The sequence below is a fragment of the Primulina tabacum genome, chromosome 6 (assembly GCF_025594145.1).
Source record: "Primulina tabacum isolate GXHZ01 chromosome 6, ASM2559414v2, whole genome shotgun sequence".
NCBI lineage: Eukaryota > Viridiplantae > Streptophyta > Magnoliopsida > Lamiales > Gesneriaceae > Primulina > Primulina tabacum.
In genome coordinates, this window is record NC_134555.1 from 42,590,458 (window position 1) to 42,612,147 (window position 21,690).

Genomic DNA, 21,690 nt, shown 5'->3' on the forward strand with positions numbered 1-21,690 from the left:
GGATAAATACGAAGTAGTTGCTATAGGGGCCCATTGTGCAGTCACGCAGCCGTGGGCTCGGGCTCGGGGCGTGACAAATTTAGTCTTTTTCATAATTCAAATCTCATTGGTACTGCTTCTTTATCTTTACATGACAACCTATATTTATTAGATACTATTGTCTCATTTAATGAAACCTAGCTTCACACAAGCACCACGTTGTTTGTCTCGTGCCAGCCACGAGTGACTCGGTGAAGATTTAAGCTTTCGAAAGTGAAGCCTGTATTTCTGAAACCAAAAAAGTTTTATGACCAGAAAATGAATTGATCGTATAGAATCAAATATATGCAAGAAACATTCAGGGACCAATAATAAATAAATCTATCAAAAAATAAACATATGGATATATGAAAATTTTATAGTAAATTATTATATTTCCTTCATTCCAAAAAGATTTTTAAGGGATATCTGCAAATGGCTTTTGATTTCATCATTGATTATGCCTTCAACATTCATCAGTTCCCTAATCTGCTTCGGTGTTGCCACTGTACAATGAACAAATAAATTATTTCAAGTCAATATAACTATTTCTTTTCTAAATCAATCTTGAGACCTTGCAAATGAAGAAACTAACTTGAAAGAATTATGAAAAAAGCCAAATTAAATTTTTCCTATTACAAACGAAATGATACGATAAATAAATTAGTATACATGAAGGATTATTTCTCCATACAATCTACTCCTCCGAGCTGTTGCAGTGCATTAACAAACTGCTCGTGCGACTCCGGATACCAGCAGCGTCTCTGCTTCTTCGGTACCTGCTGTGGGTTAGGTTCTTGTAATTGTGGATTCTCCCCTGTTATATTCAAATCAATCAGTTCCACCTCAGACTGATCAGCAGCTGAGGAACAACTTGATCAACCCATTTGTTTTTCAGGGTAGATTTCATAAACGGCAAAGATGCCTCTCCCTTGTGATTAAATTGCGCCCCCCCCCCCCCCCCCCCTCCCCCCCCCCCCCCCGCCACTGGCTTGATCTCCTTGCAGACAACTCTGCCAACAAAAGAAAAAAATTACAGACTGGTATAAGGGATCATATGTACATATCTTGAATTTTTGTGGGCCCCATGAAGTGTGTAGGATTTATTGTAAATTTAAATCTAACAAATAAAATTTTATGTTTGATGTTTTGAGGAAAAAAAGAAAGCCGAATCCATTCTCTAAATTTGTCTATTTTGGGACATGATCCTTTAAATAATCAAAATTGAGTCTTCATCTTTTAATTTAGTTTTTTTTCCTTTTTATTTTTTTTAAGGAAAAAAGAGGAACATACTTGCAGGATTAATATCCAATTTTGACTAATTATACGATTAAAACCCAAAATTGGTCAACATAGATGACCATTTTGACATTTTTATCTATCTAAAAATATATATTTAATTATTTTAAAAAATTTAGAAATTAATGGACTGAATCATTCATGTGTACTGGAAATAATAAAACAAACTCACTAATTTTTGGTGCAAAAAATGGTCTTGATTTTTTATGTCAAAATTATTGTCATATTGAACAAGAGTCGTCTAGAGCTGAAACGAACTCATCCATTCCTTCTTCTCGCTAATCTCCTTTGACTCTTTTACCTCTGAAGATCCATCCAAGCCACCTTTCAGTGGCATGAATTACTCTACAACTGCGCATTTATCACTTTTTTTCCACCTTAGTATCTCCTGTTTTATTATCTCAGTTGCTGAAAATCACCAACCATTAAACCAAAGTTTAATAACCACAAAAAAAAAATTAAAAAATACATAAGTTAAATTTTTTTTTCAAAACCAAAATTCATAGAAGTTGACGCCTGAAGGCGTCAATAAAATTTTTGTAAACTGACCATCTTCTAATTAAAGAAGTGCATGCAATAAGGAAGTGACGCCTGAAGGTGTCAATACGCCTCATTTCTTCCTCCAAAGCATGGACATGAAATTCTAGGATCTTTACTTTCCTCGAAACATCATCGATTGTTGAAACATCTATGAGGATCTGTGCTATGCTTTTCGGAACATAAATCCATCCCAACTCTTCATTAAATTCTTTGTAAATCTTAGCCATTTTTAATCTTAAGAAACAAAGAATTTATATGTTAACAAATCTTTATATATGTTTCTGTATGTACTCTCTTTCTAATGGTTTTTCTGGTGCTTTGTGTGCATGGAGAGTTTGGGGTTTCTCCCATTTATATAGATGTGTGGAGCAAGTAGGGTGGTAAAGTGTTAAATGTAAATTAGGGGCAAAAAAGGAAAAAGAATTTGGGATTCTTAGAATCAAAAGATTCCTTAGGTTTTGTGTTGTGCGTTTCACATTCTGGTGGCCGCATAAATTGATGAAATTTTTGTAATGGGATATGAGATTTAAATGATTTCTCCCCATTTTGAAAGATTTTCTTAATAGATTTTTAAATTATTTAAAATATTTTTTTATAATACAAAAAAAAGTTGTAAAATTGTTTGGAAACAGTTTCTAAAATAATATAAATTTAAATTTCCAAATAGTATTTCACTTCAAATTTGACACATATAATATATGGAATTCGTTTATGTACAAAACACGCGGAATGAAATATTATCGTGATGAAAAAGATTGAAATTTCGTGAATAATATGATTCGATAAGCGTTGAATTTTATTCGATGTGTTTTGTCTGTTTTGCCCCTGGTTCGCAGGATTAGTATAATCTTTGTTTGGATTAAAGGGATAATATTCCATGTAATTTTGAGGTTCACCTCTAACCAATTAAATACTACTTTATGTATTAAATTTCACAAGATAATCACTATAGGATTATGCTCGTTTTATTCCCACTTTGTTGAATATTGGGATTATAGCATGTATTCTTGGATTTCAATATTTTCATTTTCATTCATGATTGATAATTCATTAGATATTGAGGAAAACTTTAGAAATGGAATCAGATTTATTCATTTTTATAAGTCTCGTTCCTCGAAATAATAGTGGATATGTTCAAAAAAGAAGAAGAAAATATATACACTAATAAAATAAAGTTTTAACCAAAATAAAAATTCGGAAAGGGAAATAATAACAAGTAATGGAGTTTATATAATACTTTACTACATTTATTTTGGGGTATTCTACATTTTTATGTAATTTGTTTTTTTTTTTCACATTTTGTCATGTTATTTGTATTTTCAGTCCTGCTGGAACTTGCATTTTTTAAATTGTTGATCATGTTATGGTGAATTTTTACTTTGATCATGTAACATGTATGTTTTTTTTTTAATTTTTAATCTTGTAATTTGTATTTTTTTTTTATCTTTTTCTGACTGGCAGACACAATTTATTCGAGTAAAAAATGAAAGAAGCATACAAATTACTGGATTAAAATAAAAATTCACTGTATCAGGACCAGAAATGAAAACGATATGGAAGTTATTGGACTAAAAATAAAAATTCATTTTTAATATGACCAAAAATAGAAAAAAAAATGAAAATTACAAGACCAAATATGTAATTTGCCATTTATTTTGTGACGCTCATAGAATTTTATCTCATGTCTCGTAACTATTATTAAATTCCATTAGACTTTAAGTTATATAATTTTTTTAGAGAATTTTAGGTTATATTATTATGAAGTTTACTGTTACCTTTTATGAATAAAAAATCAAGAATATCGAAATATTACAAATTTAATACATATAAAATTGACAATTACCTAATGTTTTTTCATAAAGAATGTGAAATTAAAATATTGTACTCGGTACAATTTATATTGGGGGTGTGATATTATTTATTTAAAATTTATTTTGTTTATAAAATAGGACGCGTTTAATAATCCATCGTAAAAATAGACACTCTATTTGTAAAGGAAGTAAGGGTGATGCAAGAATATGCATGCATGTTCTAAACTTACACAAATGTAATAAGTTATTTGCATTTTTTGGACTCATTCTACATAATGTCCGATTCGACGATTGTCCTTACTATACTAATACGAGCCTTTTCTGTAATGTCCTGAAAATCGAAAAGTTCACGTTTACCACATGCATTCAAGTTATTAAATTTCTTTGGTATTTTATTAAATTCTTTTAAAGCATAAAATGCATATTTATTTTATTAATTTGTGTTTAATTATTTTTATGCATTTTATACATTACTATTGCATGATAGAATTTATTTCACGAAATTTTAAAAGGTATATGCATTAAAGATTTTTAAGTTTCATTTCGCGTTCGAACGAGGATCGGAGACCGGAGAATTTTCAGGAAAATTGTTTTAATTACATGATTTGTTTTTAAATATTAATTTAAGATGTTTTAAAGGTATTTTTCAAGAATTAGTATTTATTGGGTATTTTTATCCGCAAGAATTTAATTTTTAACGGTACATAAATTTTATCGAATCGGGTGACTTTTTGAGGGTTCGACTAATATTTTCAAAATCTTTCCAATATGAAATATTTTTCGAGAGCATGTTTGGATTTAATTGACCTACTTTTAAGTTTATTGAGCTTAAAACTCTTTTAATTCCTTTTAATATAAAACAAGAGTCCATTAACCTATTAGATAACTATTTTATTAATACATATTGACCCTACACCATTATCACTTTCCCCAACAGCCGACATCCCTATTAAACATTTCTTTATCCTCGGTTTCAGAATTTAAAACTAGCTGGTGACATTGGTTTTCAATCATTCTTGCAAAGAAAATCCTTCGGCGTTGCATTGTTGCTCCATCCTTCGGCCGCCTCGCGTTTTACTCTTCAAGGCACGCATTGTATCATTATTTCTGCATCATTCATGTCGTTTACTGCTGTCATGTGTGGTTGTATGTATATTGCTCGGTATTTGCATGGCAAGTGTCTTTTTACCTCGGTTTTTCACGGTTCAAGCATGTATCTTTGGGTAATATCACGTTTTCTGGTTTTTGGTGCAAGGGTCTGCTGTATGGTGATGGTACGGGGCTGTGCGAAGGGGTAAGTTGCTGTCATTTAAGCTGGAGTCGCGTTATGCTCTTGGTGGTGAGGTAGCCGATGGTTTTGTGGTTTGGGTTGGGGTTTTTGGTGGACAAGAGTGAGGAAGGGAGGGGCTCGGCCAAAGGGGAACCAAACCAGGTCATGGTGAGGTCCAGCAGGGTCCAAACCACAGCCTTGGAGAGGTCCTTCATGGTTGGGTTCGGCTAGGTGGAATTCGAGGGTTGTTAGGGTCGATTTTTGAGCTTGTAGGGGATAAAGCGATTAAATGAGGAGGGAGAGCTGTGACCGTGGATTTCATGGTCTAGGAAGGAGTCCCTAGGCTCGGTCTTGATCTTAAGGTGTCGAGATAGTGGCTGGACAAGTCGGAGTTTAGACAAAAATTGATAAGATTACCGTTCGGTGCATGGAGAGGCGTGAGAGTTCAAAGTGCCTAAACACCAGCAGCTTTTGAGGGCTGTTGTCGTGGGTTTTGAGGGCTGGAAGGAGTGGTTTAGGGTCTGTAGGAGATGTTTTAAGTATGGTAAAAGTTGGGAGAGTTTTGATTAACTTTCGGTTCGATTCGGGTTAAAATCGGACATCGGTCCAAGTTTTAAAACAATTCGGTTAAGTTATAAAATGAGCTCGAGTTTACATATAGGAATGATTATAAATAAGTTTTGGAATGTTTTAAGGAGTTTGGTAAGTTTCGGATCAAAATAATGAGTTTTGGAATTATCCGGGATTTAATCACCGCACGAAACGTAATTTAAAGGATAAATTAAATCGCCTAGATTTAAGCTTAATAAAATTATGGGAAATTATATTTAAGCTCAAATAATTATTAGAAGTCTAAGTTTTAAAATTGGGAATTTTATGCTAAGGTTTGGTTTAATTTGGGATTAAAACGCATTAATAAGTTATATTTAAAGATTAATTTAAAAGTCATATATTTAAGCCACATAAAAATATGAGGAAGTTCATGTAGGCTTAAATAATTATTTGGGATATGTTAGAGTCAATGGAATTAAGAAAATGTCAAAGAAATGAAATTTTACGTCTAGGGGCAAAATGGTAATTTTGGGTTTCCAGGGGCAAAATGGTCATTTTGCACCCGGGGTGAGATTTTGGTCCTGGCAGCGCCTTGAGCACATTTTATCACGTTTTAAATGTTTATGCATCATGTTTATGAATTTTTATGAAATTATAATAAATACGGTGCATGATTGGTTTAAAGGAAAAATTACGTATATGCATGATTTTATTAAGTGATGAATATGATGACACGTTTTGAAGGAAGTGATTTAGTTGTGACTAATACGATGACACGATGACATGATGATATGATTGGAGATGTCGTGAGGGAAAAGGCCCCAGAGGGAGCCCGTTTACGGGAGAAGGCCCCAGAGGGAGCCCGACGATCGTATTTCCATTGACATGATATGATAGGCTCGGGCTCAGTTGACGGGTGAGAGTATCGCTGATGTCCCCCGCCGCCGGGTACCGCGGTTACACGTAGATGGATCCATCGACTGATATGATGACATGATGATACGAAAGTCACAGCTAATGAACTGAATTCAATTAAAAAGAAAATGTTTACGTATATGATGACATGAGATGACATGATTTAATACGATATGATTTTACACGACACGTATACGTATATGATGACATGAGATGACATGTTTTAATACGATATGATTTTACACGCCACGTATACGTATATGATGACATGAGATGACATGCTTTGACACGATACGATTTTTCACAACACGTTTACGTTATGCTTTTAAATTCATGAAAGATATGTTGAGTATGATATTTTTCACTGCTGTGTGCTATGTATATGTACTTGTTATTCCTGGTACAGGTGTGTTGAGTCTTTAGACTCACTAGGCGTGTGTGATGCAGGTGAGCTTAATGATAATGATGAGGAGACTGGAGGTGCCGAACTCTGAGTAGGCAGACCTGGTAAGGTGACACGAGCCGAGGACCACATGTTTTCCGCATTATGATATATGAGATTGAGAGGAGATGAATATTTTCATACGTTAATGATTTTTAAGATTTTTATACGTTTATGTTTACGTATGATTTTGGATGATGGTAGTTATTTTAAACTACATTAATTTTATTTCCAATTAAAAAGATTATTTTAAATGTTATTTTTAAATTCGAGTTTAAAAAAAAAATTTCTGCGATATTTCGCAGACGTTTCATTTTCAGTGTATTTATATCATCATTCATATGCACATTGAGAAACTTTTCAGAGGGTCCATCACAGAATTGCCCCAAGTCAAGCACATTTAAGTTTGTAATTTTTAAATGATTAAATCTCGAAAATAATATACACATTGTTGATATGAGTATTATATTTCAAATATTTTTAAGTTTTCCTTAACTATACAGTCTCATACATGTACAGTCTTGGAATCCCTTTCATTATGAGACGGGGTATCACAATCATCCACCTTCAGAACGCGATGTTCTCGTCGTGGACTCACTGATCCATCAGCACCGGAAATTTAAGGGTGGGTCTTAAGTTCAATAGGTGGCTCTCGTGCATGTAGCACATTGCCCCAGAATCAAGAGGTGACTCTCATGTCACGTATCACTTTGCCATGCATTGCACTTATCTCCTGATGTTTCTGCTGACGACCATCTCTGATATCACTCTGTAACTCCCCGATTCAATGACTAACCTGCATATTGTACCAACATGACCCTTTCCAGCGTGTTTATGTCCTTATCACACGTTCCTTGAGAAATTTGTCATGGGTCACCTATACCAAAATTGTCCTTAAGTAAAACGCGCTTAACTTTAGATTTTTAAGTGATAAGCTCACGAAACGAATATATGAGTAATACCTAACAAATCGTTTTAAACCTTCCTCAACTGTATATTATTATATTTGCACATGAAAAAATTCAAATAAAAATAAAATAATAATCAACTACTCTCCCGCAGTGGCTAGGCATGACAACTAAATAATAATCAATTATTGAAAAAGTAAAATTCTTTTAAGATATATGGAAAAACAAAGTTGTTGGCATCAAAATATAATTTAATGGGCGTGAATAAGCGCTTTTAAAATATTTTTCAAAACTTGGGCTATCTTTAATAATTATTAGTTGTTAAAACCCTTTCTTGAATGATTAGACTTAATTGTACCATTAAAATAAACTTAATTATGAAAACGGTCCAATTAAATTACTAGTTATATGATATATATTCAATGCAAGCAATCAATCAATATAGCGGTTAGATAAATAAAGATAAAGACCGAAGTAAGTGCACAACTTAAATGGATAGGGTTTTATGGATGTTCGGATATGACAATTCCTACGTCATTCTTACTTCCAGTTAGAAATAAATTCATTATAAGACTCTGATTTATAAAAACCTTGTACAAGCCCAGTTCGACTAGGACTTATCACACTGTCTAAGCCAAAACTCTTAGTATCAAGTTAACACAACAAATTTTGGTTGTTTAAGAACCCTCGATTCATCAGAAACACAAAATTTCCGACGATTAGCTTTGGACAGCTAGAGTTGGTAGGATAGCACAAGTTAATCATTGGAGATTTGATATGAACAAATAGATGTATGCTAAATGAGCAACTTGATATCTTAGAAAGAATAAGTGCGTTCGAGATATTGTATATTGCATATTGTGAAAGGTTGAATCTTGTATACGTTTCGCGTGATTGATATTAATGTCCAAAGTTCTAAATCTCCATCTTTATACCCAATGTCTTCCAACGATCGAAAATTTTTATCAACGATTATCTGTATTATTCCCGACGTACAGATTGGTACTATCAACATCTCTTCATCATACGTTGCATTTAATGCTTCTTTAATTTTTATGGCTTCGGCTCTTTTAGCTTCTAAAATGTTGATTGACTCTTGACATTTAATAAACATTCATGTCAACCGGGAGTTGGTAAGATAATATTGTTACTGGACACTTTATATTATAGTCATTGAACAGCTTGAGTTGTTTTATTCTGACCGACTAGAGTTGAACGGTCATACTCTGAATAGTTCTTTGATGTAGTGTTAGGTTAGAAACTGATTCTCACTCCTCCGTGTTCAAAAGTTAATTCGATAAAAAAATATGTTAGGCAAATCGAGGTTCCCTTTTCGGATTATTCCACTTTATATATTCAAGCTTTAAGTAGCAACATCAAACCCTTGATCTACGCGTATAAAATTTGTGTTCTTATCCAATATGAAGGATAATTCAGATGCATTATTAGATTGATAAAACAGTACTAATGGAACATAATTATAAACAAATCTATTCGTTATGATAAATTCTATGTTATAATATCGGGGTGATCTACACCCAGTGCAGTTGCCTTAGTAATATGGGCTAGAATGGACTAAAATTAACAGGGCAACCATATTCCTGATGTTAAAAAGAACTTAAATTTCATGTTATATTTTTTTAGAAAAATGGATAATCAGTTCTTGTCTGTTGAAAAATAAGCCACATAACATGATATATGCAGGCGAACAACGAAATAATTTTAACCATGTATAGATAGCAGCCTCGCGGTAGTACTAAAAATAAAGGTGACAAATTAAGGACCTAAACAAAAAGAAGATTTGATAAACATCGATTGAAGTAAATGTACAGATCCTGAAAGATGATATTACATGAAAATGTGGAGCAGAAGTCATATATTCTATCAAAGCATGACTAGTGACTACAAACTGTGTCGACTTTTTCTATGTTATTCAAGTCTTTTCTAATTCCAGAAGAAACATTGAAAGGCAATTGGCAATTAGAATGGTTCAGATCAAAACTACATGCAACCCCTCGAAACCGATCCTCCAGCTCTATGCAAATTAGAGCTTTGTGAGTTGCCGGAGTTTGCAACCACTGGCACCAGTGACGCACCACCACGTTGGTTGTCTCTTACCAGCCACGAGTGACTCAGTTGTTGGGCCAAAGATGGAAGCTTTCGAAGGTGAAGCCTGTATTTCTGAAAACGAAGAAATGTAAAACGTTATTACATATATTACCAGAAAATGAATTGATCTTATATATTCAAGTATATGCAAGAAACCAATAATAATAAAATTTATAAAATAAAATAAAATATGGATATATATAACTTTTATGGTGAATTATTCGAATTCCTTCATTCTAATAGGTTTTTTAGGGTTACCTGCAAATGGCTTTTGACTTCATCATTGGTTAGGCCTTCAACATTCATCATTACCCTAATCTGCTTCGGTGTTGCCGCTGTAAAATGAACAAATAAATGATTTCAAGTCAATATACCTATTTCTTTTCTAAATCAATCTTTATACCTTGCAGATGAAGAAACTAACTTCAAACTACAAACGAAATGACATGATAAATAAATTAGAATATATAAAGGATTATTTCTCCATACAATCTACTCCTCCAAGCTGTTGTAGTGCATTAACAAACTGATCGTGCAAGTGCGGAGACCAGCAGCGTCTCTGCTTCTTCGGCGCCGGCTGTGGGTACGGTTCCTGTAGTTGTGGATTCTTCTCTGTTACATTCAAGTCAATCAGTTCCACCTCAGACTGATCAGCAGCTGAGGAAGAAACTAGATCAACCCCTTTGTTTTTCAGGGTCGATTTCTTAAAAGGCATAGATGCCTCTCCCTTGTGCTTAAATTTCCCCCCACTGCCACTTGCCTGATCTCCTTGAAAACTCTGCAAAAAAAAAATTATAGATAGGTATAAGGGATCATATGTACATATAACTAGACAGAAACTCTCGAAAACGAAATCATAAAAAAACTTGATCCAATAATTATTTAAAGTAAAACTTAATGACAATATTTCTAATTAAATATGAAATTTTAATTGGATGTGTAATGTAAAAGAATGTCAAAATTGGATCATATAAGAGATGTCAAAGGTAAAATATAAAGTCGAAATATATTGCTTCGTCAAAATATTTAAAAGATTTAAATTACATGGTTACTTTTAATTTTAGTTATTCTCAATCCCACAATTAATATAAAAATCCAAATCACGAGTTCAATTACAATGAGCCATCCTTAAAAAAATAAATAAATAAATAAATTACAATGAGCCATAAATTGATGTGATTATTGGAAACACATTTTTGGAGAGTAGTAATAAATACCTAAATATCACGCCTGGTTATTTTACGGATTAAAATATTTGAGTAAATTTTGATTGCAAACCATTGCAAAACAACAAGGTTTCCGATTTAATTAATATTTTTTTTCGAAATAATCGATTTTTAAGATTTGGTGAGTAGGACGAATGCAATTATTCATCAATTTATTTTTTAAAAAAAAAAAAAACTTTATTGAGTTATTGTGGGCATCAGAAGTGTGTAGCATTTGTTGTCATTTCAAATCTAACCAAAAAAATAAATTTTATGTTTGATGTTTTGAAAAAAAAAAATAGCCAAATTCATTCTCTAAATTCGTCTGTTTTGGGACTTGATCTTTTAAATATTCAAAATTGAGTCTTGGTCTTGTAATTTAGTTTTCTTTTTTATTCTTATTTAATCGAAGTTAGCACTCCCAACATAATGGAATCAAAAGAAAAAAGAGGAACATGCTTACAGGACTAATATCAAATTTTACTAATTTGACGACTAAACCCCAAAATTGGTCAACATAGAGTACCATTTTTGAATTTTTATCTATCTAAAAATATAAATTTATTTTAAAAATTCATGAAATTAATGGATTTTTCATGTGTACTGGAAATAATAAATCAAACTCACAGATTTTTGGTGCAAAACATTGTCAGACTGAACAGGAGTGGTCCAGAGCTGAAATGTACTCATCCATTCCTTCTTCTCCCCAACATCATTCGACTCTTTTAACCCTGAAGATCCTTCCATGCCAGTTTTCAGTGGCATGAATTCTTCTACAATCGGGCATGTTTCATTTTTATTCAACCTCAGTATCTCCTGTTTTATTATCTCACTTGCTGCAAATCACCATTCATTTTCAAAAGTTTAATAACCACAAAAAATCATTAATAAATAAAACCAAATTCATAGGATTTTTATATTGCAAAGCGAAAAAAAATAAAAGATCATGGACACTAGAAGGCAACAGAGGACACTCTCCTCTTGAATAAAAAATTAAAATTAGTTATCTCAAGTCATATAGATTATCAACTTAATTTTTGTAAACTGACCATCTTCTAAGAAGTGTATACAATGAGGAAGTTGACGCTTGAAGCCGTCAATACGCCTCATTTCTTCCTCCAATGCTTGGACATGAAATTCTAGGATCTTTACTTTCTTCGAAACATCATCGATTGTTGAAACGTCTATGAGGATCTGTGCTATGCTTTTCGGAACATATATCCATCCCAACTCTTCATTAAATTCTTTGTAAATCTTATCCATTTTTAATCTTAAGAAACAAAGAATTTATATGTTAACAAATCTTTATATATGTTTCTGTATGTACTCTCTTTCTAATGGTTTTTCTGGTGCTTTGTGTGCATGGAGAGTTTGGGGTTTCTCCCATTTATATAGATGTGTGGAGCAAGTAGGGTGTAAAGTGTTAAATGTAAATTAGGGGCAAAAAAGGAAAAGAATTTGGGATTCTTAGAATCAAAAGATTCCTTAGGTTTTGTGTTGTGAGTTTCATATTCTGGTGGCCGCATAAATTGGTGAAATTTCTGTAATGGGATATGAAATTTAAATGATTTGTCTCCATTTTGAAGGATTTTCTTAATTAGATTTTTAAATTATTTAAAATATTTTTTTATGATACACAAAACAGTTGTAAAATTGTATGGAAACGATTTCTAAAATAATATAAATTTATATTTCCAAGACAAAAACTGTGAGACGGTCTCACGGGTCGTAGTTTGTGAGACGGATCTCTTATTTGGGTCATCCATGAAAAAATATTACTTTTTATGCTAAGAGTATTACTTTTTATTGTGAATATCGGTAGGGTTGACCCGTCTTACATATAAAGATTCGTGGGACCGTCTCACAAGAGACATACTCTATTTCCAAATAGTATTTCGCTTCAAATTTGACACATATATTATACATGGAATTCGTTTATCTACAAAACATGCGGAATGAAATATTATCATGATGAAAAAGTTTGAAATTTCATGAATAATCTGATTCGATAAGCGTTGAATTTTATTCCGTGTGTTTGTCCATTTTGCCCCTGATTCGCACGATTATACAATCTTTGTTTGGATTAAAGGGAAGAGATTCCATGTAATTTCGAGATTCACCTCTAACCAATTACTACTTTATATGTAATCAATTTCCCAATATAATCACTATTGGCCATTCAAAGAGGAAAACTTTATTAGGGATTATGCTCGTTTTATCCTCACTTTGTTGAATGGGATTATAGCATTTATTCTTGGATTTCAATATTTTCATTCTCATTCATAATTGATGATTCATTGGATATTCAGGAAAATTTTTAGAGAGAATCAGATTTATTCATTCTTAAAAATGAGTAGGTCACTTGTGAGACGATCTCACGAATCTTTATCCGTAAGACGGATCAGCCCTACCGATATTCACAATAAAAAGTAATACTCTTAGTATAAAAAGTAAGATATTTGTCTCACAAAATACGACCCGTGAGACCGTCTCACACAAGTTTTTGTCCTTTAAAAATTCCCGTTCCTCGAAATAATTAGTGGATATGTTAAAAAAAAAAAAGGTGTGAGATAAAGTTTATAACCAAAATAAGAATTCGGAAAGAGAAATAATAACAAATAATCGAGTTTATATAATAATTTACTACATTTATTTTGTTACGCTGATTGAAAACTCATTACATGTCTCATAAATCTTATTAAATTCCACGACCCTTTTTGGTTATGTTTTTTTTAGGGAATTTTAGGTTATGTTACTATGAAGTTTATTGTCACTTTTTATGAATAAAAAATCAAGAATCTCGAAATATTTCAAATAAAATACATATAAAATTATGAATTACCTAATATATATTTTTAATAAAGCATGTGCATGCGATTAAATATTTTACTCGGTTACATAATTGGTAGTGTTATTATTAGTTAATTTAAAAAAAACACCATTTATTTTGTTTAGGAAAAAGGACACGTTTAATAATCTGTTTCTAAAAATAGATACGCTAGTTGTAAAGAAAACAATGGTAATGCAAGAACATGTTTTAAAGTTACATTAATTTACTAATTGGTTTGCATTTTTTTGACTCAATTCCAAACACAAGTTGTCGCATTCTCGTAAGATTATTTAAAAATAGTATTAATTAGATAGTAAAAATAAATTGTAATAACATATAATAATTATAATATCCTTAAACGTATACGGCGGCCGTATACGTGTAATATGCATCCATATAGTCGCTTCAATGTTCTAAGTTGGCAGAAAAAAAAATTCAAAAATTACCCGTAAATTGGCCGAGAGAGCATTAATAATAATTTGTCTCTATTTTTCATTTGTAGTCTTTTTCCACGGCAAATATGATTAGAGACATTGTATTACAAGTAAATTTAACTAATTAGTTTACCCAAACACTGTACATGAGGTTTTATAAATTATAATTATTTTTAATTTAAAAAATGATTTGATGAGTATACTTTTTTGGCTTGAATGTTCATTTTTATAAAAAAAAAATAAATATAAAAATAATAATGTTTGGAACAAACAAGGTTTCAAAAAAAGAAATTGAAAAAACTATATAGGTTGATTTTTGTTTGTCACTCAGAAATTGAGGATGAGAATTCTCCCAGTTTTTAAAAAATTATATTAAAATAGTAGATTTTGACCCCAAAAAATCAAATAATTGTTGGATAACAGTAATTGAAAATTCAGTGATCATTAATAACATTAATTATATTTCACAAATTCACTAAATTACTTCTATATTACTTCTTTCCCCTCTATATTACTTCTTTAAGAGGTGAGTCCATTAATCAATGGTAAATAGTAATAAGTAATGTCCGAATAACCCTAAGACAAAAACTTATGTGAGACGATCTCACGGATCGTATTTTATGATACATATCTCTTATTTGGGTCATCTATGAAAAAATATTATTTTTATGCTAAGAATATTATTTTTATTGTGAATATCGGTTGAGTTCACCCGTCTCACATAAAAATTCGTGAGACCGTCTCACAGAAGACCTACTCTAAATCTAATATTAATTTTGTTCATAGTTACTCACTGAACAAAAATCGGTTAACAGAAATCATATTTTCAGTAAAATCATACATTTAAAATATACATATAAATATATTTTTGATTTTGACATAAAAGATGCAATTTAAATAGTTTTTCCGGAAGTATCTTCAAAGGTGCCAAAGATATGATTGAGGTGTTATTCTAACGATCAACTTGCTCATTGTCTGTCTTAGCATATCCTACTCAGCATAAGCTAAAACATAATGATCTATCAAATTTTCAAAGAATGTGTGAAAATGTTGGTGTGAAATAGTATTTAATTATATGGTTAAAAAAATCTAGAGTTAAAACCTCATTATTGATCCTCATAAACGTTATTTTTGAAATTGTAAGTATTTAAAATTAATATTTTTGGGTTTTAAATCAGCCATAGCTCGATATACTTCAAACCAAAAGAACATGATGCCCTGATACGGTGATGCATTAACAAGTGGTATGTGAAGAGCTTGAAAAGTTTATCAAATTGAAGGAAGAGATTCCACAAACATTTGATTTCAGCAAACTCTTTCCACTCGCGGCACTAAAAATCGATGGCCTTTGGTCGACAAAAGAATCATAAACCATATTTCCAGATTTCAAGAACTATATTTACCTTCTCCAGGAACCAAGACTTACCAATCATCGTCATACCTCTTCTGCTACCCCAAACGGATAATTAGTTCTTGTCTCTTGAAAAATATGCCACAAATATCCACATAACAGATATATGCAGCCGAACTATGAAATAATTTCAACCATAAGATTGATTGCAAGTAATAAAAATAAAGGTATAAATCAAGGATCAGGGAATTTCTCCATCGTGCTCGAAACAAAAAAGAAGATTTGATATACTTTGCTTGAAGAAAATGTCCGGATCCTGAAAGATGATATTACATGAAAATATGGGGCAGAAGTCACATATTCTATCAAAGCATGAGTTGTAACTACCACTGCAACTGTGTCGATTGTTTTCTATGTTTTTCAACTCTTCTCTAATTCCAGAAGAAACATGGAATGGCAATTAGAATAGTTCAGATCTACCTCGGATACAGTTTGTCATAAGCTTGGTGAATTAGCAAGTTACATGATGGCATGTCAGAGGGTTGAAGAGATTAACGAATTTCCTTTTTCTGGTAAAAAAAAAACCAGTTATGCTATCAAAGAAAGATGGAGGCAACCAAAGATCGTGTACGCTAGTGTAACCATACTAAACTTTGTGATTTACCAAGGGTTTAGGAAAGGCAACTGTAGAGTAACTCACGGTTGTGATTTGATGAAATGAACTGTGAGTAATTTTGCAACAGAAAATCCTCGGAAGGTGTCAACGTCAAACAGTTCTTTCAGCTTTTCATCGCATATTATTTGCCTTCTGTCCGATGGGTCCTTCGGAAAAAGAAAAATGGTATGAGCAACATTTGAGAAAAATAAGAGAAACAAAGCGTACAAAATGAAAATTGAGGGATTCTCATTTGTGTCAGTAGCACTTGCTTTATGAGATGATTCAGCATGTGCTTGAACAAAAAAATTGTGAACTCGTGTTTGGTAGCAACTTGGGGAAAGGACAAACAAACTTTTCCACTTTTGTAAGGTTTAAATTAGTGCTTTCAGTTTCCACAGATAATGAGGCATGAAGAGATATGAACCGTTGAAAACAAATAGATAAATCAAAAGACAAGTGTTCCAAGTGTCGTAGATACATCTATAGAAAACATATCGATTTGTAGCAATATATGATATTATTCCGTATTCCAAAGTAGATTTTACATCATAAATAATACAGATCCTAAAGGAACCTGATAAGCAAATTAAATGTGTATGGTTCTGCTGAATCTCATACCTGTAAGTTGTTTTGCTTGATATAATCCCAAATCCTCTTAATGACATCAGAACGGGGTAGTTCCCCTTCTCCAGTGCCAAGGAACTTCATTAAAGCATCAGAAAGTTTCAGGGGAGCTAGAAAAGCAGAATTTCCCCCCCTCTGCCGCTTTTCTTTTCTTCGCGGTTCATCTTGATCTAAAATAGACAAAATAGAAAGTAATATCAGAGTTCATAACATCAGAAAAAAATTGCATGATTAATCAAGCAAAGCCTAAGCATGCTCCAAGAGTAGCAGGCATCTCTGCATTTAACAACATAGAAAAAGAGCAGGAACATGCAGGAATCATCATTAATTCCCTTCCTTCCTCTGCATTATTTTAATCTTTCCTTCCTTTTTCCCTAAAATCTCATGTTAGGTGAAAGAACAACTTCACACTAACCCCTATTTCCAGAAACCTTTTCCTGCTATTTGCCAAAAAGAAGTTCTTTTCCAAGAGTTATTTATACAAGTACCAAGCCACAATAACTGGCAATTTGTCGATTTGAATGAACAAGACAACCCTCTCTCTCGAACCTATTTCAACTTTATCACCAGTTCAAGCAGGTAAAAAGATATAAGCAATCACCTCGGGAGGAAATAAGTGATTCAGCTGTTAAAGAATAACATAGCATTATAAGAGCTCGGTACAGATTCCCAACCTTTATCTCTCTCTTGCTTCCGAGGTTTGTCCTTTGGAACAGAAATAACTGCAACTGCCAGATTGTAAAGGCACAAAATTAAATAAGTTGATTGAATGAAAATAGCCCACATCATGAGCTCATCTACAATTAGCATAACTATTGTCAACATAAATGCAATGCCACAACATAAGAACCCTAAAAGGTCAATAAAACCATCATGAAGTGTTAGTATGAAATCCTCTCTGGCTATAACTAACGATAGACAGATCTTGTCCGTGGTTCAGCCGTTCAACAAAAACTACCGAGGACACGCCCATCATTACATAAAGTTTTCACCTAGGACATTTAGGCATTTTACGAAGGTTGCCATACTTATCGAGTTTCAAGCTTATCATCTGCATTAACCAATAAATCTTTCAGTTCTGAAACCACAGGTATTTCCATGCATGATCTTACATCCTCACGGGATTATACCATGTGCTTATGCACAAATCTTGCCAGTGGTTCCTTTCCTTCAATGGGCCAGACAGTAATATTGGCATCATTGGTCAAATGCTGAACAGAAACTTCAGTTTCTCTCAGAAACTAGTGCATTACAATATTTTGATTATACATAATACATGTGATTCCCATAATCAGCTTATAAGATCATTCACACCATTATCTTCTTTCATTTACTGCTTTTTCCTCTCTCGATAAGCAATTTTTTCAAATCAGAAATACCGGTTCCCTATTTATTGCACAAATGAATAATTATTTCTCCAACAGAATTTGTAAATACAAAGAAAGGAATAGGTAGGCAAAACAACTACTATCAAGAGTTAATATTAAGAAAGTGAGGATAGACAACATACCACCGCTAGTATCTAATTGCCATATGTGTTTTGTCAGTGCCTTGTTCATTTGGAACATATCTATGGAATCTACAGCAAAAAGGTTGCGCAGTGCATCATCACATATGATATTCCGCCGATTGGTTGGGTCTTGCAAGTTATTTTCTCTAATATAGCTCCACAATTGCTTCACAACCTGGTTATAAAACAAAGACGTTTTGATCAATATATCAAATTTATTAAAATACACAACGGATAAATCATGAAACACAGATGAAAAACCTCAGTCCGAGCCAATTCAGGTACTCCAGTAAATTTCTCTAGTTCTGGTGAAAGCTTGCATAATTTGGCAAACCCGCCACCTCTTTTCTTCACCTCCTTCTTTCTACACCAACCAAGATGTAAATAATGTCATTTCAAAAGAGAAACTATTTGCTACCTCTAAAATGACAGAATACATACACAAGTGCATAGATGAAGACTTGGTAAATCAAATTTTAAGGCAATGATTTGCCACTGAATGATAAACTTCAGTTTAGCTGATTGAACATCATACTTCAGAGGTAGCTGCTTATTTGCATTAACTTGGAACTAAATCACAAATATATATTATGTCTTGACACTTTCCACTTCTTAGCTAATTGCTAACTTGCCCCACATTGCTGCACCCAGCAGACAATGTGAGCCTACCAACCAATTAGTGAGAATAAATAGGCATAATTAATTATTTTTTTTAAATAATGAACCCCTTCTCCAAATTCGCAAGAACGCAAAAAGTTCCCACGTTTATATGTGTAATCATAAAATTTAACGAATTAATCTCCAATCTTCAACCGAATAAATCAATAAAAAGCACAAATCTCCAATCATGTTTTGACTTAAATAATTACGCTCCAGAGAAACGAAAATTCGATTGAATTCCTAATTTTTCCAAGTGGAAAGACGACAAAAGTTGCACGTAACCACGCCCAAGCATTTGCAGAAATGGCATTATCGTTATCAGAAAATCAATTAATTACGCCGAATATACGAAAAACAAAGGAAAACAGCAGAAAACCCAAACTAACAGCAGTCCGATTCAACTGCATAAATTAAACATGCAGAAAAAATCAGAAAATAAAAAATTGATACTAACCGTTTTTTGGTAGAGGATTTTCCCGTTGCGGCTGCATTTGATGATTGTTCTTCTTCATCAACCTCCTCCTCCTCCTCCTCTTCCACATCCCCTTCTTCTTCCATTACCTCTCCAACGCATTCAGCAATATCTCCTTCGCCGTTACTTTCGTCTTCATTATCAGCAGCATTTTTGAATTGGCTTTGAAGGTAGATATCGACCTGTTCTCTGATAAACGCCTTTCTATCAGACAAATCGATGCCGAAATCTTCCTCGAGCCGCCGGCGCACTGTAGCTGTGGTGGTCGTGTCCAGGTCCGACGTGCTGAGGAACTCTCGCAGCCGGACGATCAGCTCCGAATCCGACGCCATTTTCCCCCCGGTTATCTTCTGTGTTTTTAGGTTTGGATTGGAATATAAAAGGTTTGCCGGGACAAAATGGCCTTTGGAAATACAGTGTTGTTGAAGTAAAAGGTCCAAGAACAAATTTATTCGTGCTCCTTTATTTTCTATTTTTATTATCATTTTACCCTAATTGGAAACTTCGAACATTAAAAAACCAACTTTAAAATCTAGGGGTGGGCTTTCCAAATATCCCACATCGAACTCGACTTGACCCGATCCCAGCCTATCGTCCGGTCGGATGGATGCCTTCGTATAATTAAGAATAATCATTATAATTATTTGTTCTCAGGTAAATTTATGCATATTGATTATATATTTTTACCTAATAATACAGAATCAAATGGCGTCTTTAATATTCAAATAAGGTTTTTTTAATGATTACTAAAGTTTATTTTTTATTTTTCATTATTGAGAATTTGAAATATATTACAACACAAATATAATAAATTAAATAAATAAATACAATTTTCAATGGCTACATTAGTATTACAGCCAGATAAAAAAAATTTACAAAAAATGATAACAATTCAAATATTTTAATTACAAATCCCAATATTTAACAAAGACCAAAGCTTCGTAATCAACCTCTTTGGTTTTTTTATTTTTTGAGTTAAAATAAATATAATTACCTCAAGAGCAGGTCTCTTGTGAGACGGTCTCACGAATCTTTATCTGTGAGACGGCTCAACTCTATCGATATTCACAATAAAAAGTAATATTCTTAGTATAAAAAGTAATATTTTTTCATGGATGATCCAAATAAGATATCTGTCTCACAAAATACGATCCGTAAAACCGTCTCACACAAGTTTTTGTCTTACCTCAAAGTCTTTGGTGTGATTGTATAAATAATAAATATTGTGATTATTTAAAATATTTGAGTGTGATGTAGAATAGTATTGAATAAATAATAATGTTTTTATTTGAGTGTGATGTAGAATAGTATTGAATAAATAATAATGTTTTTATTTTAATTCATTAAATTAAATATAGAACAATATAAAATATATATTTTTATCATTATTGATAGTTAATTAATATAATATAAAATAAAGATATAATGATAATATTGTAATTTTAATTTAATAATCTGATTGATATTAAAAAAATAATTAATGATTTGATTAATATGAACGCGACCTTAAATGGATTATCTAGATTCAGTACATAAATATCACATTTTTTTGGCCTCATGTATTTCATAAATTCAATCTTGCTATAATAAAACGAAATTCTATGTAGAAATAATGTGATATATTGTCAAAAAAAATTCTGTAGAATAATATCTACACATTCTATGTCATCACTTCAAAAAATAAAAATAAAAATTTGAATTTATCGATCTTATTGTGTTGTCGCTGAGAATTTTTCTCCTACCCACTTTTTTTAAAAAAATTATTTTGCGTTTGATTACAAATTATTACACACATGGGCGCTAGCTCATGGATCTCGTGCACCCTAGGAGGATACACCCCCAAGTTGGAGGTTAGGAGATGTATTTTTGTTCTATAATCAATATACATTATAATCCGATTTTAATGTGAGAATGAACAATATCAAGAAAAGTAATAAAACAAATGAAGTTATCTAAAAAAATTTTGTATACTGTAAAGAAGAGCAAGCAGATGACCGATGGAGTAAATGGGTAAATAGTTATCAACCAAGAAAGGAAAGAGCTCGTGAAGATGTTAGAACTAGATATAAGTCAAAGATTTCA

The 21,690-nt window shown here is 32.3% G+C and overlaps 2 protein-coding genes across 4 annotated transcripts; both read right to left on the reverse strand.

Annotated features, from left to right (window-relative positions):
- Positions 1-9,756: 9,756 nt before the first annotated feature.
- LOC142550296 (myb family transcription factor EFM-like) lies at positions 9,757-12,332 on the reverse strand. The gene is made up of 5 exons (XM_075659523.1): positions 12,119-12,332; positions 11,697-11,905; positions 10,354-10,642; positions 10,123-10,199; positions 9,757-9,936 (listed from the first exon to the last, which is right to left on the reverse strand). Exons 1-5 carry the CDS (start codon positions 12,330-12,332, stop codon positions 9,757-9,759), a joined length of 969 nt encoding a protein of 322 aa, XP_075515638.1.
- Positions 12,333-15,621: 3,289 nt separating this feature from the next.
- On the reverse strand, positions 15,622-20,050 carry LOC142549714 (uncharacterized). Of its 3 annotated transcripts, none has more exons than XM_075658808.1 (7): positions 19,591-20,050; positions 18,738-18,840; positions 18,477-18,651; positions 17,641-17,694; positions 16,961-17,136; positions 16,385-16,506; positions 15,622-15,861 (listed from the first exon to the last, which is right to left on the reverse strand). In XM_075658808.1, exons 1-7 carry the CDS (start codon positions 19,938-19,940, stop codon positions 15,783-15,785), a joined length of 1,059 nt encoding a protein of 352 aa, XP_075514923.1. In that variant the 5' UTR covers positions 19,941-20,050; the 3' UTR covers positions 15,622-15,782. The 3 variants fall into 3 exon arrangements, with proteins under 3 accessions (XP_075514923.1, XP_075514924.1, XP_075514925.1); XM_075658809.1 differs by lacking the exon at positions 15,622-15,861 and adding an exon at positions 15,951-16,253; XM_075658810.1 differs by lacking the exon at positions 15,622-15,861 and adding an exon at positions 15,951-16,253 and having other exon boundaries at positions 16,349-16,506; positions 19,591-20,049.
- Between the last annotated feature and the right edge of the window lie 1,640 nt (positions 20,051-21,690).

Bases quoted from the DNA above. Each gene is read 5' to 3' on its own strand.
- LOC142550296 (XM_075659523.1), bottom strand. From the start codon at position 12,332: ATGGATAAGATTTACAAAGAATTTAATGAAGAGTTGGGATGGATATAT. The intron at 10,643-11,696 runs GTGAGTTTGATT...TTTTTTTTGCAG, and splicing joins ATGTTTTGCACCAAAAATCT to AGTTTTCAAGGAGATCAGGC. The intron at 10,200-10,353 runs GTATGGAGAAAT...TTCATTTTACAG, and splicing joins ACAGCTTGGAGGAGTAGATT to CGGCAACACCGAAGCAGATT.
- LOC142549714 (XM_075658808.1), bottom strand. From the start codon at position 19,940: ATGGCGTCGGATTCGGAGCTGATCGTCCGGCTGCGAGAGTTCCTCAGC. The intron at 18,652-18,737 runs GTTTTTCATCTG...TTTTATAACCAG, and splicing joins CTGAATTGGCTCGGACTGAG to GTTGTGAAGCAATTGTGGAG. The intron at 17,695-18,476 runs GTATGTTGTCTA...ACAATCTGGCAG, and splicing joins GCAATTAGATACTAGCGGTG to TTGCAGTTATTTCTGTTCCA.